Genomic DNA, 18137 nt, shown 5'->3' on the forward strand with positions numbered 1-18137 from the left:
AGGCCCCGCTGCACAACTGAGCAACAAGACAAGTACATTAGAGTCTCTAGTTTGAGAAATAGACGCCTCACAGGTCCTCAACTGGCAGCTTCATTAAATAGTACACGCAAAACGCCAGTGTCAACTTCTACAGTGAAGAGGCGACTCCGGGATGCTGGCCTTCAGGGCAGAGTGGCAAAGAAAAAGCCATATCTGAGACTAGCTAATAAAAGGAAAAGATTAATATGGGCAAAAGCACACAGACATTGGACAGAGGAAGATTGGAAAAAAGTATTATGGACAGACGAATCGAAGTTTGAGGTGTTTGGATCACACAGAAGAACATTTGTGAGACGCAGAACAACTGAAAAGATGCTGGAAGAGTGCCTGACGCCATCTGTCAAGCATGGTGGAGGTAATGTGATGGTCTGGGGTTGCTTTGGTGCTGGTAAAGTGGGAGATTTGTACAAGGTAAAAGGCATTTTGAATAAGGAAGGCTATCACTCCATTTTGCAACGCCATGCCATACCCTGTGGACAGCGCTTGATTGGAGCCAATTTCATCCTACAACAGGACAATGACCCAAATCACACCTCCAAATTATGCAAGAACTATTTAGGGAAGAAGCAGGCAGCTGGTATTCTATCTGTAATGGAGTGGCCAGCGCAGTGACCAGATCTCAACCCCATAGAGCTGTTGTGGGAGCAGCTTGACCGTATGGTACGCAAAAAGTGCCCATCAAGCCAATCCAACTTGTGGGAGGGGCTTCTGGAAGCATGGGGTGAAGTTTCTCCCGATTACCTCAGCAAATTAACAGCTAGAATGCCAAAGGTCTGCAATGCTGTAATTGCTGCAAATGGAGCATTCTTTGACGAAAGCAAAGTTTGAAGGAGAAAATCATTATTTCAAATAAAAATCATTATTTCTAACCTTGTCAATGTCTTGACTAGATTTTCTAGTCATTTTGCAACTCATTTGATAAATAGAAGTGTGAGTTTTCATGGAAAACACAAAATTGTCTGGGTAACCCCAAACTTTTGAACGGTATGGTACCTCAAGAGAAGGTCCAGCTCAGGAATCCCAACCAATGACAGGTCTCTATGACATACACTTGTAGTAACCTTTTAACCATGAGAATTTCCTCTTATGAGGCCTGATTCACACGAGCGCTGCGCATCTCGGACATGAAAAACTGAAGTTTTTAACGTCCGAGGTGCATCAGTGCTCAGCGCTGCGGGACGCGATGTCACGCATCCCCCATAGTTAAGTCTATGGAGGGAATGCGTGAAAAGAACGGACATGTTCTATTTTTGCACAGACCCTTCAGACGGTCCGTTGAAACAACGGCTGTGTGAACGGCCACATTGAATTACATAGGTCCGTGGGATGGCCGCTGTTTCAACGGCCGTCCCACAGACGTTTAACACGCTCATGTAAATATAATCTCCTACCTCTCGAAGAGCAGATGATCCAGTTAAGAACCCTCGTCGTCCTGACACAATTTGGTATCTTCTCTCTAGCTGAACCAACTTTTCCTTCTCCTGCATATGCACAAAATATTGAAATGTGAAAATATTCTGCAATACCGAATACAAAAACATTTCAGAAAGGGCAATAAATGAAAACCCATTCTATATCCAAAGTGCACAAATCTCATAAGAGCTCTATGCCGTTGCCCTGGAGAATATGGTGTCCTTAATTCCTGCCACTCAAAACGTGCTCTAAGGCCTCATGCACACGACCGTAAAAACTCCCGTTATTACGGGTCGTAATTACGACCCGTAATAACGGGCTCATAGACTTCTATTGGCGACGGGTGCCTTCCCGTTTTCTCACGGGAAGGTGCCCGTGCCGTTGAAAAAGATAGAACATGTCCTATTTCAGGCCGTAATAACGGCACGGACAGTCCATAGAAGTCTATGGAGCTCTCGTAATGACGGGTGGCTACATGTGTGCACCAGTCATTACGGCAGCGTTGCTAAGCGACGTCAGTAAATAGTCACTGTCCAGGGAGCTGAAAGAGTTAACTGATCGGCGGTAACTCTTTCAGCACCCTGGACAGTGACTACCGATCAGAATAAACCTGTAAAAAATAAAAATAAAAGACGTTACTTACCGAGAACTTCCTGCTTCCTCCAGTCCGGTCTCCCGCCCGTTGCCTTGGTGACGCGTCCCTCTCGACATCCGGCCCGACGTCCTGGATGACGTTTCAGGCCATGTGACCGCTGCAGCCAATCACAGGTCAATCACAGGCTGCAGCGGTCACATGGACTGCCGCGTCATCCAGGGATGTCGGGCTGGATGTGAAGAGAGGGACGCGTCACCAAGACAACGGCCGGGTAAGTATGAATTTCTTTAACTTTTATTACAGAAAGGGCTGTCCCTTCTCTCTATCCTGCACTGATAGAGAGAAGGGGCTGCCGATTAGTGCAGTGCTATTTTGCCGCCAAAAACGTGCCCGTAAATACGGGTGGAATACGGGTGACACCGGACCCATATTTACGGGCACGGGTTCGTAAATACTGGTGCAAAACGGGTCGAATACGTGTGACACCGGACCCGTATTTACGCCAGTATTTACGGGTGGGAAAAAATACGGTCGTGTGCATGAGGCCTAAGGCTGGGCTCTCACTGAGTTTTTTGCAGGCGTAAAACCTGCCTCAAAATTCTGTTTGGAATTTTGAGGCAGATTTTGCTCTGCCTGCACTCCGATTTTCGCTGCACTTTTCGCCCGTGGTCATTGAAACACGCTTTCTCTGCCTCCCATTGATGTCAATGGGAGGTCCGAGGCGTAAACGCCCGAAGATAGGGCATATACCTTCTTTTTCCCGCGAGACGTTTTTTCTGCTCGCGGGAAAAAAACGCCTCTGCCTCCCATTGAAATCAACGGGAGGCATTTTCGGACGTTTTTTGGCGCATATTCCTACACGGTTTCCGCGTCCAAAACCTCTGTGTGAACTCTCCCTAAGGCTGGTTTTACACTGCATTTTTGTGTTTTGGTAAATAAACTCCCATTGAGAGTCATGGGATTTATCTACCATAACAAAACAAAAAAACGCACATAAAAAAACACAACAAAAACGGACACAGTGCAAACCCAGCCTAAAATCTCAGTTAATGCAACACTCCTGAGCACGCTCTCATACAGGCTATGGCAGCAATGCAAAATGGATGTAATTGTCTCCCTTCTCTAAACACAAACCGTAGTTAGGCTACATAACATGGAGGCTTGTGATGATCCCTCAGCTAATCCCCTTAACCCCTTCCCATTGCAGCCACTTTTGACCTTCCGGACAGAGCCTGATTTTTCAAATCTGACATGTTTTACTTTATGTGGTAATAACTTTGGAATGCTTTTACCTTTCTCGTGACACATTGGACTTTATGTTACTTGTAAAATTCAGTATTTAATTGCGAAAAACACCAAAATTTTGCAAAAAACTGCAAAAATTTCCATTTTCATTTTTTTTTTATGGATCTGCTTGTAAGACAGATAGTAATACCACGCAAAATAGTTGCTAATTAACATTTCCCACTTGTCTACTTTATGTTGGCATCTTTTTGAACACCCTTTTATTTTTCTAGGACGTTACAAGACTTAGAGCTTTAGCAGAAATTTCCCACAATTTCAAGAAAATGTCAAAAGGCTATTTTTACAGTGACCAGTTCAGTTGTGAAGTGGCTTTGAGGGGCCTATACAATATAAACCCCCATAAGTCACCCCATTTTAAGAACTGCACCGCTCAAGGTATTCAAAATGCCCTTTAGGCGTTTCACAGGAATTAAAGCCAAGTAGAAGTGAAATTACATTTTCATATTTTTTGCCAAAATTAATTTTGAATCAATTTTTTTCTGTAAAACAGAAGGTTTAACCAGAGAAACACAACTCAATATTTATTGCCCGGATTCTGCAGTTTTTAGAAATATCCCACTTGTGGCCCTTGTGTGATAATGGACTGAAACACAGGCCTCATTAGGCACCATGTCAGGTTTGAAGAGGTCTTGTGTTACCAAAACAAAGGAAACACCCCAAAAAAAAACAACTTTATCTGGTCTCCGATATGGATATTAAATTGTTACCACCATGGACAGGGACTGGAGTGATTACAATTTGTGTACAGCGCTGCAGAATATGTCAATGATATATAACGAATGCGATTATCCATCACATCTAAGTTCATGAACTTAGATGTGACCGATAACAGGTGGATCCTGCGTGTCAGAAACAGGCAGGACCAGCTTTCACTGAAGCAGTCAGTCCTGCAGACCTGACGGATTTGAGTTTGAGCGCAATACACAGCTTCTATGTAACCAGTATATATAGAAGCTGTATCTCAATAAGTAAGGCCCCATGCACATGAACGTATTTTCCTCCCGTAAATACGGGTCACACGTATTCGACCCGAATTCCACCAGTATTTACGGACCCGTTTTCTCTGCACTAATCGGCAGCCTTATCGCTCTATCAGTGCTGGATAGAGAGAAGGGGCAGCCCTTTCAGGCAGTTTCCGCAGCTATTGAAAGTAAAAGTTCATACGTACCACGGCCATTGTCTTGGTGATGCGTCCCTCTTTTGACATCCAGTCCGACCTCCCTGGATGACGCGGCAGTCCATGTGACCGCTGCAGGGTGCGATTGGCTGCAGCGGTCACATGGGATGAAACGTCATCCCGGGAGGCCGGACTGGAGAAAGAAGCAGGGAGTTCTGGGTAAGTTAACTTTTAATAATATTAACTCCAGAGTAGTCACTGTCCTGGGTGCTGAAAGAGTTACTGCCGATCAATTAACTCTTTCAGCACCCTGGATAGTGACTATCCCCTGACGTCGCCTAGCAACGCTCCCGTAATTACGGGTACACACAAGTAGCCACCCGTAATTACGGGAGCCCCATAGACTTCTATGGGCCTGCCCGTGCCGTAATTACGGCCTGAAATAGGACATGTTCCATATTTTTAAACGGCCCGGGCACCTTCCCGTGAGAAAACAGGAAGGTACCCGTGGCCAATAGAAGTCTCTGTGCCCGTAATTACGCCCTGTAATTATGGGCATTTTTACGTTCGTGTGCATGAGGCCTAACATTTTAATAAAAAACAATTCAAAAGTTGTTTAAAATAGCATAATACATTGTCTAATTAAAAAACAAAAGTGTTCAAAAGTTTACATAGTTTTTGAGCTAACTAAAGGGAAGGGCATCTTTACTGGAACTACAATACAAATGGCACATGTGCATTCAATTACCTTGTGTAGCTGCAGTAACGCAGCACTTCTTTCCTGACCAAGATGTTCAGCATCCTGTGTAGCCTGCAGGCGGATCTGATCGGCCTGATGCTCCAAAGCAGCCAGACGTTCCTGATAGATATAGTAATGTAAATCAGACATTAGTTGTACCTTTATATGTTACATTATATGTTTCCTTATTGCATTTAGATATTCATCACATACAGAAAGATTCAATATTTAGCACACTGGTATGGAATTTGCTAAAAGTAAAGAAAAAAAAAATCCCTTCATCTTCCAGTACAGCCATGGCCAAAAGTTTTGAACGGACACAAATTTGGGCTGTCACAAAGTTTGCGGATTTACTTTTTATAGTGGCAATATGCATTAACTCTGGATTGTTATGAAGAGCGATCAGATGAATTGCAATTCATTGCAAATTCATTCCTTGCCATAAAAATTTACTTAAATCACAAAAAAAAAATATTTCCACTGAGTTTCAGCCCTGCCACAAAATGACCTGCTGACATCATTTCAGTGATCTTCTCATTAGCTCAGGGGAAAGTGTTACCGAAGACAAGGCAGCTGATATTACTAGGTCATGCTGAATGAATTATAAGAGAAGGCTGGTTGCTTTAAAAGGGGGATGGTGCTTGAAATCGTTTTCTTCCGTTAACCATGGTTACCTCAAAGGAAACACGTGCCGTCATCTTTGCTCTGCCTGAAAAGGTCTTTACAGGTAAGGACATTGCTGCTTGTAAGATTGCCCCTAAATCAACCAGATCATCAAGAACTTCAAGGAGAGGTTCAAGTCCTGTGAAGAAAGCTTCAGGGCGCGGGGGGTAGGTCCTGGCACCGAAAGAGGAGTCAGCTACGGGATCAGTTCAACAGCAGTGCAAAGCTTGCTCAAGAATGGCAGCAGGCAAGTGTCAGCAGGGATTTCTGGGCCCCATACAGCCAAAGAGATTAGGCACCACTCAATTACCGGGGGTGGGCAACGGAAACTGTGGCGCTAACGTTTGTATGCTATACGCAGTAACTGATTTTGTTACGGACGTCAAGATCCAGGTAACGATACCACGAAGCGGTCCGTGACCATTTGATACCCTGGATTTTATTGAATTCAAAACTCAACCAAAACGTATGCCACTATATGGCATACAGTGGGATACGTTGCCTGGGTAATGGCCCTGGGGAAACTCCTGATGTCACGGTCCAAAAATGGACAGAGGCGTCAGGAGCTTTCCCTGGGCAGCCAAAGCGAGTGCTTGTGATGCTCTGTGTGTAAACTCCGGCATTGGGAAGCTCCTGACTTCACAGTCCATATAGTGATGTCAGGAGCAGTATACGTTTTTTAGTGGGATCTCTCAGGATGGAATAGCATAGACTACTACGCTATTCCATCCTTCATATAAAAAAAAGGTATACCGAAGTATACTAGTCTGAGACTAAAAGGACATAACGGAGCCCTATGATCACATTTATCGCGCACGTCGGGAGCTTTTCTGACGTACAAGATAAACGTAGGGCGATAACACGATATGGAGGGCGCCTTACGAGGAGGTGAAGCAATTGCGAGGATGTAAGGAGAACCTAGGACTCATACACGTGTGTATCTAGTCCGCGTGATAGCCGTTAAAACAATGGCCATCACACGGACTCATGTATTTCAATGGGGCCGTTCACACGACCGTGAAAAAATAGGACATGTCCTAATTTCCTGCATGTCACACATCCCTCCATAAACTCTAGTCTATGGTGGATCCATGACAACATGTCCCGCACGGGTGCACCTCGGACGTAAAAAACGTGAGTTTTACACGTTAGAGGTTAGCAACGCTTGTCTGAATGAAGGCAGGTAAAAAAAAAAAGAAGCCTATACTTACCATGCCATACGTCTCCCTGATGTCAGGCAGTTCAGCCTCCTGGGATGACGTTTCATACCATGTGACAGCTGCAGCCTGAGATTGGCTGCAGTAGTCACATGGGATGAGACGTCATCCCTGGAGCCCAGGCTGGACGCAGAAGCATAGCGTTCTGGGTAAGTATAAGCTTTTTTTTTTTCTGAGCTGCAATTTTTTTGTGGCAGAATCGCAGTTTTTCTGCCACAAAAAAAGCAGCAACTGCTATTCGTTGCGTGTTTTACCTCCCCATTGAATTCAATGGAGAAAACCCACAACAGAAAGCAGCGATTCTGCAACATAAATTGACATGCTGCGGATTAAAAAACCGCATCACATTTTTTGCGCAGCGTGTGGATGAGATTTGTTAAAATCTCATCCACTCTGCTGCTACTCTATTACACTGCGGATTTCATTGCGGAAAATCCGTAGTGTTTGCTACGTGTGAACTTACCCTTACATATTTTGCTAAGGATTTGCAGCAAATTAACCCTTTGCATAGTAAAGGGTGAAATACGTGGCAATTTTGCAACTTAATAGGCATGCTGCTGATTTAATAATCAGCAGAATGCCCTAAAGCCCATGCAGATTTTTTTCTGCTGTATGTGAATGGGGTTTTGGAAACCCCATTCACATGAGTTGTATTATAATTTGTAGTGGATTTTCAGGGCGCAATCTGCGCCAAAAGTAGCAGTAATTTATTTATGCAATTTTTGTAATCGCTGCACAAATGAGGTGGCTTTTAAAAACTGCACCAAACGCAAGCTGAACGAAAAAAACAAAACATTTTGTTTTCTGCATGTGGGGTCAGGAGAGATGTGATGGAGGATGGGGCACTCACCAGTCTTGCAGGGTCCAGTCGGCTGTGTGGAGAAGAGCTGTCTGGTGGGCGGGCTCTCTCCACACGGAGCTTCTGCTTTCATGCTGCTCATGCAGCAGCTTCCCCTTGGTCCTCTCAGGGTCCCAGCGTTAGTTATTTCGGAGGAAGGAACGGGCCCTAGTTGAAGGGTCCCTTCCTTTCTCCGAGTAACTAATGCTGGGGCCCTGATAGAAATGTTTAAAGTCACTAAGAAGCGGCCGGGCCCCTTTCTTTCAGCATTGTCGCCAGGCCCCTGACTAGTACCAGCTGTACTGCCCCGATGGAGGACATGGTTGTTAGTGCATCTGCACGAACAGTGAGGCGAAAGCTTTTGGAGGCTGGCCTGGTCTTAAGAAGGGCAGCAAAGAAGTTACTTCTCTCCAAGAAAAACATCAAGGACAGACTGAGATTCTGCAGGAAATACAGGGAATGGACTGCAGAGGACTGGGGTCAAAATAGTCCGGCGAAGAAAAGGTGAGCGCTACCATGAGTCCTGTGTCATGCCAACAGTAAAGCATCCTGAGACTATTCATGTAAGGAGTTGCTTTTCAACCAAGCGAGTGAGCTCACTCACTATTTTGCCTAAGAACACCAATGAACACAGAATGGTATCTAAACATCCTCCAAGAGCAACTTCTCCCATTGATCTCGGAGATATTTGGTGATGAACAATGCTTTTTCCAGCATGATGGAGCGCCATGTTACAAAGCAAAAGTGATAACTAAGTGGCCTGGTGAAATCCCATGGAGAACCTCTGGTCAAAGCTTATGAAATGCTTATAATTTTACTTCACTATACCATACAAACATCTGACTAAGGGATCGATAAACACTGAAGTAGCAAACTTTGTGAAAACCAAAATTTGTGTCAGTCTCAAAACTTTTGACCAGGACTGTACACTTTCTACGTTTAGCAATTCAATTTACCTGTAAATAGCACTACTGTTGTAATGTACACTGAACGTTAGTTCTTTTCGAGGTTCATGTCACATGGCAGTGCCAATTTAAGCCTTCTATTTTATTCACTTCATACTGTATGGATATAATATATACTTAAAAGGTGTTGTCCGGGCACAGTGCGGTTTTTAATCCACGGGATAGGTCATCGGTATACGACTGTGGGGGTCCGACACCTAGACCCCGCACCGATCCGCTATTTTGGCTGTCTCCGGATGTCAGTGTCCCAGGAGCAGATTGATCCGCTCACGGTATAGCAGCCGTGCTACAGTCCTGCTCCTTTTCAAGTGAATAGGAGCAGAGTTTTAGTACTAGAGCATGTCCGCCATACAGTGTATGGAGTCTCAGACCTCTGCATAACATCCGGAACCGTTAATCGGTAAGGGTGATGGGCTCCTACAGAACATATACAGATTACCTATCCTGTGGATAGGTCAATAGTATGAAAAACCGCCCCGTGCCCGGACAACCACTTTAAAGGCCGTGTACACCTTTTGAAAGTTGTTTTTTTTTTGTTTTAATAAAAAGCTCAATCAGTGTTTGGCAAAACGTTATAATTAGTTTTTATTAAAAATAATTTTTACTTTTTGAGATACAGCTGCTCTATATGCTGCATACAGAGCTGCTGTATAGTTCGCTAAGACCTGAATCTGTCAGTCCCGCGGACCTGACTAATTTAGTGCCAGGGTGTCCAGCATGATCCACCTGTTATCCATCAAATCTAAATGATGAACTTAGATGCGATGGATAACAGCTGGATCCTGCGTGTCAGAAACACGCAAGACCCGCTGACACCGAACCAGCCAATCCCACGTTCCTGACGGGTACAGGACTCAGCGTAAGACACAGCTGCTCTGTATGCAGAATACAGAGCAGCTGTATCTCAAAAAGTAAAAATAATTTTTAATAAAAACTAATTATAAAGTTTTGGCAAAAACACTGACTGACCTGTTTCAAAGGTTTATATAGCCTTTAACAATCTCTCTTATATGATACCACTATTGTTTCATCACCAAACATAAAAAGTGAACCCATATTTGATACACTTACTTTCCTGTGAGCAATGCTTCTTTGGCAGTCTCCTTTATTCTTTAACAGTTGCTGGCTAGTTGTTTCTCGCTCTTCTTCCAAGCGACTCTCCTTCTCCAGTTGCTGGAACTCAAGATCTTCAAACAGCTTCATTTGTGTCTCCAAGTGCTCAGATTCCTAAACAGAGAAACAGAAGTATGTGATATTATTCAAAATGTTGTTCAGTATTGCCAATGCACGAAGAAAAAAAAAAGTGCGGTAGTGGATCACAATGAAAACGATGCATAAAAGTAAATTATAGGGAAAAAGGTCATCAGCTCACAGGCCACTGACTATACAACCACTACACCACATCCATGCAAATACACAGTAGACATCTAAAAAGACAAAAGAAAATATAGACAAAGCACAAGGTGACTGCATGCTTGTTGTCAACTAAAGAAATTCCAAGATGTGCCTTTAAGCAATAGCCAAAAATATCGGAATACTCCACAAAATAATTCTTTAAGACATTAGTTTAAAGGCTCATGCACATGGGCATATTAGGGCTTTATACAACCACCTAATTGTACGGAGCTACAATAATACGGCACCCACACACTAAAGGGTACCAATTATACCGCTGTATGCCTCAGATTTCATCGTGGCATGTTTCACTGGGCACTATATTACAGAGCATTGCTTCTAGGGGGGAATCTCTCCATGATTTGTCACAATACGGAGCACCACTTGGTCGCACATGGAGTGCAGTGCCCCCCCATACAGCCTCTGTGCACATTTGTGTGAGGCCTTAAACAGGAACAGTCAGTCCTCCTTACATGTGTTTTTTTGTAGCATTTTTTTCCTAGATCGATAAATCCTATTGTGCATTTGGTATGTGGGTGTATCTTTGAGGCTGGGTTCACACGACCTAGTTTCAGACGTAATCGAGGCGTATTATGCCTCGTTTTACGTCTGAAAATAGGGCTCCAATACGTCGGCAAACATCTGCCCATTCATTTGAATGGGTTTGCCGACGTACTGTGCAGACGACCTGTCATTTACGCGTCGTCGTTTGACAGCGTAAAATGACTGCCTCATCAAAGAAGTGCAGGACACTTCTTTCAGATGTAATTTGAGCCGTTCTTCATTGAAGTCAATGAAGAGCAGCTCAAGATTTACGAGCGTCACAGACGCCTCGCATAATACGAGGAGGAGCATTTACGTCTGAAACGAGGCAGCTGTTTTCTCCTGAAAACAGTCTGTCTTTTCAGACGTAAAAGCCTCTCATCGTGTGCACATACCCTTATACTACGTCAGTGGAGTTTGTATTCTCTTGCGCTAAAGTAAGTAGTTTGGTACTGGCAATAGTTGTTTTTTTTTTAGATATTAATGATTTTTTTGGTGTTAATAACATATGTGGCATTTCTGGATATGAATCACTATTGGCACTATTGCACTTTATTGCACGTGGCATTGGAAAATATTTTTTATGAGATGTTTTTGTTATTAATATTATATATATTAATTGAGCTCAGCTCCCCATATATAACTTAATCAACACGCTTTGCTTGAAGATGCCTTCATTGAGAAGGTAAAACGCTGCTGTGAAAATTTCGTGACTAAAACCCACTATCTTTCGAGTTCCACTTGTTTGCGATTTGTTCTTTTCCTAGACTTTTGTGTTATACCGTTCCTCTGTTATTCCTCCTGGTAGCAACGTAAAAGCTATTGTTTGATCGCTAAAACAATACACTGCAAGACTAATTTTTACCACCTTCTATTCAGCCCGGAGCACAAAGATGGCAGACTTTAAGTTCTTAATTTTGTCTGAGCACCCATTTTTATCTTCTCGTCCTTATCACCTCTACTAATCCACCCCGAATTCCTCTTTGTTTTCTGTATATATTTACGGACTTCAAAAGTTATAAAAACAATTATTGGCTGTCCAGAACAGTTATGTCTACACCATTATGAGAAGAAAATATTGGCCACAAAAAAATAAAATAAAAATCACAACAATGAATTTATTAACCCCTTCACTTCGCAGAAACTTTTGGACTGAATGACAGAGCCCCATTTTTAAAAATCGGAGACGTGTCATTTTATGTGGTAATAACTTTGGAATTCTTGCACCAAGCCTAACGATTCGGAGATAGTTTACTAGTGACAAATTGTACTTTGTCATGGGTAAAATTTGGTCAATAATCATTGCTTATTTGTGAAAAACACCAAAGTTTTGCGAAAATTGCAAAAATTAGCATTTTTCTAAGTTGAATGTATTTTCTTGTAAGACAGATAGTGATACCACAAATAATAGTTGGTAGTAAGATATTTCCCATATGTCTACTTTATCATTTTATTTTTCTAGGATCTTACAAGGCTTATAAGTTTAGCAGCAATTTTTCACATTTTCAAGAAAATGTCAAAAGCCTATTTTTATAGGGTCCAGTTCAGTTTTGAAGTAACTTATATTTTGGGAAACCCCAATAAATGGGCTTATATATTGGGAAACCCCCACTAATCACCCCATTTTAAAAACTGCTCCCCTCAAAGTATTCAAAACAGCATTTAGAAAGGTTTTTTTTAACCCTTTAGGCGTTTCACAGGAATTTAAGCAAAATGGAGGTGAAGATTTTACCAGAGAAACGCAACTTAATAAAGTGACTCCATTTGGTGCTACGTGCTTGACAAAGACCCAACAGGGGTTGAAACGTTGTAGTTTTTATTGCTTGGTCAATAAAGACCAACACTTTTTTGGATATCTGAGTGCTGCAGTTTTTCTTCAATCTTCCATTTGGTACTACACCGTTTGAGGAATTAATCTAGGAGTGTAGTGAGCTAGTGACTCCTAGTATATATCGCCACACCAGCCAGTAGATACTACTCCCCCTTGCAGATCGCACCCCCCCTTGTAGAACGCACCAGCCCCCCTATTGTAGATAGCGGCCACTGTAGCTCCCACTAGGAGCTGAATCCCCAGTCAGAGCGTCGGCAACCTCTGGCTGGGGATTCAGCCCCTAGTGGCAGCTATCTACAAGAAGGATGGGATGGGGTTCTGCAATCTACAAGGGGGGTCGGAGTGTGATCTACACATGGGGCTGCGATCTACAAGTAGAGGTGATGGGGGTGCGATCCAGAAGGGGGTGGGGGTGCTATCTGCAAGGGTGTGTGACACTATGTGGGGGGTGGCACTGTTACTATATGTGGGCACTGTGTCACTATATGTGGGCACTGTCACTATATGTTGGCCCTGTGTCACTATATCGGGCCACTGTGTCACTATATGTGGGTAACATGTCACTATACATTGTGTTCCAAATTATTATGCACATTGGATTTAAGTGTCATAAACATTTAATTATTAGTTTTTAAATTAAACTCCTGGATGGTATGGTGTCTTAGGCTGGGTTCACACGACCATGTTACGATGCTAGGAGTCCCTGCCTCTCCGTGGAACTACTGTCCCGTACTGAACATGATTACAGTACGGGACAGTTGTCCGGCAGTGAGGCATGGACTCCTAGCATCGTACATAACCTGCACTGTGTTCGGTCCGGGACTTCCGGCCGAAATACGTTCCGTCCATTACGGACGTAACATAGTCGTGTGAACCCAGCCTTAGGGCTCTTTGGATCATTGTAATCAATCTCAGACACCTGTGATAATTAGTTTGCCAGGTGTGCCCAATCAAAGGAAAACTACTTAAGAAGGACGTTCCACATTATTAAGCAGGCCACAGGTTTCAAGCAATATGGGAAAGAAAAAGGATCTCTCTGCTGCCGAAAAGCGTGAAATAGTGCAATACCTTGGACAAGGTATGAAAACATTGGATATTTCAAGAAAACTTAAGCGTGATCATCGTACTGTGAAAAGATTTGTGGCTTATTCAGAGCACAGACGGGTTCGTTCAGATAAAGGCATAATGAGGAAGGTTTCTGCCAGACAAATTAATAGGATTAGGAGAGCAGCTGCTAAAATGCCATTGCAAAGCAGCAAACAGGTATTTGAAGCCGCTGGTGCCTCTGGAGTCCCGCCAACCTCAAGGTGTAGGATCCTACAGAGGTTTGCAAGTGTGCATAAAGCTATTATTCGGCCACCCCTAAACAATGCTCACAAGCAGAAACGGTTGAAGTGGGCTCAGAAATACATGAAGACTAATTTTCAAACCGTGTTGTTTACTGATGAGTGCCGTGCAACCCTGGATGGTCCAGATGGATGGAGTAGCGGATGGTTGGTGAATGGCCACCATGTCCCAACAAGGCTGCGACATCAGCAAGGAGGTGGCGGAGTCATGTTTTGGGCTGGAATCATGGGGGAGAGAGCTGGTAGGCCCCTTTAGGGTTCCTGACGGTGTGAAAATGACCTCTGCAGAGTACGTAGAGTTTATGACTGACCACTTTCTTCCGTGGTACAAAAAGAAGAACTGTGCCTTCTGTAGCAAAATTATCTTCATGCATGACAATGCACCATCTCATGCTGCAAAGAATGCCTCTGTGTCATTTTCTGCTATGGGCATAAAAGGAGAGAAACTCATGGTGTGGCCCCCATGTTCCCCTGACCTCAGTCCTATTGAGAACCATCCTAAAGCAAAATATCTATGAGGGTGGGAGGCAGTTATCAAAACAGAAGCTCTGGGAGGCTATTCTGACATCCTGCAAAGATATTCAAGCAGAAAATGTCCAAATACTCACAAATTCAATGGATGCAAAAATTGTGAAGGTGATATCAAAGTAGGGGTCCTATGTTAACATGTAACTTGGCCTGTTAAGCTTTTTTTGATTGAAAGAGCTTTTGATTTCTGTAAATATGACCTCCTGATGCTGCAAATTCAACAAATGACCATTTTAGTTCTCTTTACAACCTTTAAAATGTTTTGATCTCTGTTGTGCATAATAATTTGAAACCGTGCATTTTGCGTTTTTTTACTTCTAAAAAAAAAATCTGTTATCATTAGGAGATTTGTTCAATAAAATTTGCATTATACTCCAACGGTTGATGGCTTGAAGATTATACTGACTGTCATTTGCATCGACTATTTAGGAAAATCAGCGAAAAATAACATTTGCATAATAATTTGAACGCGGTGTATGTGGGCTCTGTTTCACTATATGGGGGCACTGTGGAACTATCTACAGGGACATAGCGGCACTATCTACATGGGCACTCTGGTGGTTTCAGGGGATTGGGACAAAAAAAAAAGCCTAAACAAAGGAAATCCATTTGAAGACACTGATGGAAAATGGACATGAAAAACTAACAATTTATCAGTTTTTAATGGCCATTTTTTTTCACTGTTATGTGGCTGTAGCCTAAATGACTATGATGCCAGGAGTCCCGTTCACATGTACCATGATCAGGCTGCAAAATCTGGCGATTTTCACGGTCCAATCACAGGCGTGTGAATCGAGCCTTAGGGTATGTGCACACACACTAATAACGGACGTAATTCGGGCGTTTTTGCCCCGATTTACGTCCGAAAATAGCGCCTCAATAGCGTTGACAAACATCTGTTAACACGAGGCGTATATTTACGCGCCGCTGTCAAATGACGGCGCGTAAATAGACGCCCGCGTCAAAGGCCGATTTGGCCGTGATTGGAGCCGTTATTCATTGACTCCAATGAATAGCAGCGCCAATTACGTCCGTAATGGACGCGGCGTTCAAGCGCCTGCACATGCCGTTACGGCGGAAATTACGGGGATGTTTTCAGGCGGAAACATCCCCGTAATTTCAGCCGTTACGGACGCTGTCGTGTGAACATACCCTTAATGTTATTTAGTCAACACACCGTCGTGGGGCCAGTACTGCACAGGGGCCTGCTCAGACCTCAGACACTATAATGTCATCTCCCTCCAAGGTGCACTCTCCGCGCGATCTACCTGGCTCTGCTGCAATTTACACTGCTCTCGTCTGCATTGTCGGAGACCAGCTGAGGTGGTGACAGGCAGAGATGGATGTTAGTGTATGCAGCGCATCATTGATTACAGATTCTGTTAACCTGTTCCCTGCCGGGGAACACAAATTATAATCAATTAGATATAATTTTTCAATAGTATTTTTCTGATAAAGTATTTGCGGAGGCGGGGCCTGAAAGGCTTCTGTTGCCGCCGGCAAGATATAGCCGGCTCAGGTGATGAGCCGGCGTCATCAGCGGTGGAGGTCAGCTGTATGTTACAGTTGACATTCACCTGTAACGGCAGGAACCGGAGCTAGCGCCGATCCCTGCCATTAACCCCTTAGATGCAGCGATCGGACGCGATCGCTGCATCTTTGTGGCAGCTGTGCCCTGCAATCGCACGGCTGCCGACTGCTACTATGGCAACAGGAGACCTAACAATGGCCTCCTGTCTGCCATTACGGAAGACGATTAGGCCACGCCCGGAGGCAAAGCCTAATCGGCTTGCTGTCAGTGAATGACTGGCAGATCTAATACTTTGCACTACATAGGTAATGCAATGTGTTTGAAAAAAAATCTGACAGTTGGACCTTCAAGTCCCATAGTGGGACTAAAGAAAAGTGTAAAAAGAAAAATTTTTTTTAAAAAAAATAATAAAAGTTTCAAGCAATAAAATAAAACACAATCGCCCTTTTTCCCTTATCAAGTCCTTTATTATTGAAAAAAATAAAATAAAAGCACACATATTTGGTATTGCAGAGACCGTAACGGATTAAACTTAAAAAATATTATGTTATTTATTCCACACGGTGAACAACGTAAAAAAAATGCTAGAGAATTTCTGGTTTTTGGTCACTTTGCTCTACCAAAATTGAAATAAAAGTGATCAAAAAGTCGCATGTATCTACAAATGGTACTTATAAAAACTATAGCTCATCTCGCAAAAAACAAGCCCTTATACAGCTCCGTCGTCCAAAAAATTAAAAAGTTATGGTTCTCACAAAAGGGCGACAGAAAAAATACATTCTTTTTACAAAAAGTAATTTTATTGTGCAAAAAGTTGTAAAATATAAAAAAGTGCTATAAATTAGGTATCGCCGGAAACGTATTGACCCGCAGTGTAAAGTTAATATGTAATTTATAACACATGGTAAACGCTGTATATAAAAAAAAAATCTATGCCAGAATTGTTTTTTTGGTCACCTTGCATCTCAAAAAAATAGGATAACAAGTGATTAAAAAGTCGCATGTACCCCAAAATGGTACCAATAATAACTACAGCTCGTCCCACAACAAAACAGCCCTCATACCGCTACGTCTATGAAAAATAAAATTAGTTAAGACTCCAATAAGTCAGGAAATAAAAAAATGTGGTTGTGCAGATCAGATGGGAACATTTCGTCTATTTCAAGAGGCGATTTATTGGGGCCCTAAAATAAGGGAGCCAGGAAGGGGAGGGCCCAAACATATCTGCTGGAATAGAGGGCACCCGTATTATATCAGGACAACACTTTCCCAGCAAAATTCCCCAAACGGCAAAGGTGCGGAGTGTGGATCAAAAGGGGGATAAGTAAAGACACCATTTATTAGTGAGACACCGGCCTGTGCAGAGAGGATTCTTCACAGCATAACACACATCTATGGGATTATTTTATTGTTTACCCCATTATTATACCACCTGACTATGCCCCTGCTGTACTCTGCCCGGCTTACATGTACCCCCACATTATAAACTGAAATACCAGTAAAACTCCAAACAAAACTACTACCAAGCAAAATCTACGCTTCAAAAGCCAAATGGTGCTCCGACGCATCTGAGCTTACAGTGTGCCCAAACAGCAGTTTACTTCCACATATATGGCACCGCCATACCCGGGATAACCCTTAACAATTTTTGGGGTGTGTCTCTCCAGTGGCATAAGCTGGGAACAACATATTTGCCACTGAATTGGCATATCTGGGGGAAAAAAATGTAATTTTTACTTTGCACCATCCGCAGGGCATTCATTTATTGAAAAGACCTGTGGGGTGAAAATTATCATTATACCCCTTAATAAATGCCTTGAGGGGTGTAGTTTCTAAAATGGGGTCACTTCAGGGGTTTCTTTTATTATTTCACATCTGAGCCCTGCAATTTTGAATCAATAAATTGTAAGTCGCTAAATTAGGCCTCAATTTCGCATGGTACCCTTTCACTCCTGAGCCCTGTCAAATGTCCAGACAAAAGATTAGGGCCCCATGTAGGGTGATTCTAAAACCGGCAAACACAGCATAATAATTAGAGAGCTGTCTTGTTATGGTGGCAGAAGCTGGGCAGA

The 18137-nt window shown here is 43.1% G+C and overlaps 1 protein-coding gene across 15 annotated transcripts in view; it reads right to left on the reverse strand.

The window, feature by feature from the left end:
• PHLDB1 (pleckstrin homology like domain family B member 1) overlaps positions 1-18137 on the reverse strand; it is a 314415-nt gene that overhangs the window by 34987 nt on the left and 261291 nt on the right. For all 15 annotated transcript variants that reach the window (XM_075840044.1, XM_075840036.1, XM_075840043.1 and 12 more), the window contains 3 exons: positions 9963-10118; positions 5218-5328; positions 1431-1520 (listed from right to left, as the gene is read on the reverse strand). In XM_075840044.1, the coding sequence (XP_075696159.1) occupies positions 1431-1520; positions 5218-5328; positions 9963-10118 (357 nt within the window). The remainder of the gene's footprint in view (positions 1-1430; positions 1521-5217; positions 5329-9962; positions 10119-18137) is intronic.

This window comes from Rhinoderma darwinii, chromosome 10, assembly GCF_050947455.1.
Source record: "Rhinoderma darwinii isolate aRhiDar2 chromosome 10, aRhiDar2.hap1, whole genome shotgun sequence".
In the NCBI taxonomy this organism is placed as follows: domain Eukaryota; kingdom Metazoa; phylum Chordata; class Amphibia; order Anura; family Rhinodermatidae; genus Rhinoderma; species Rhinoderma darwinii.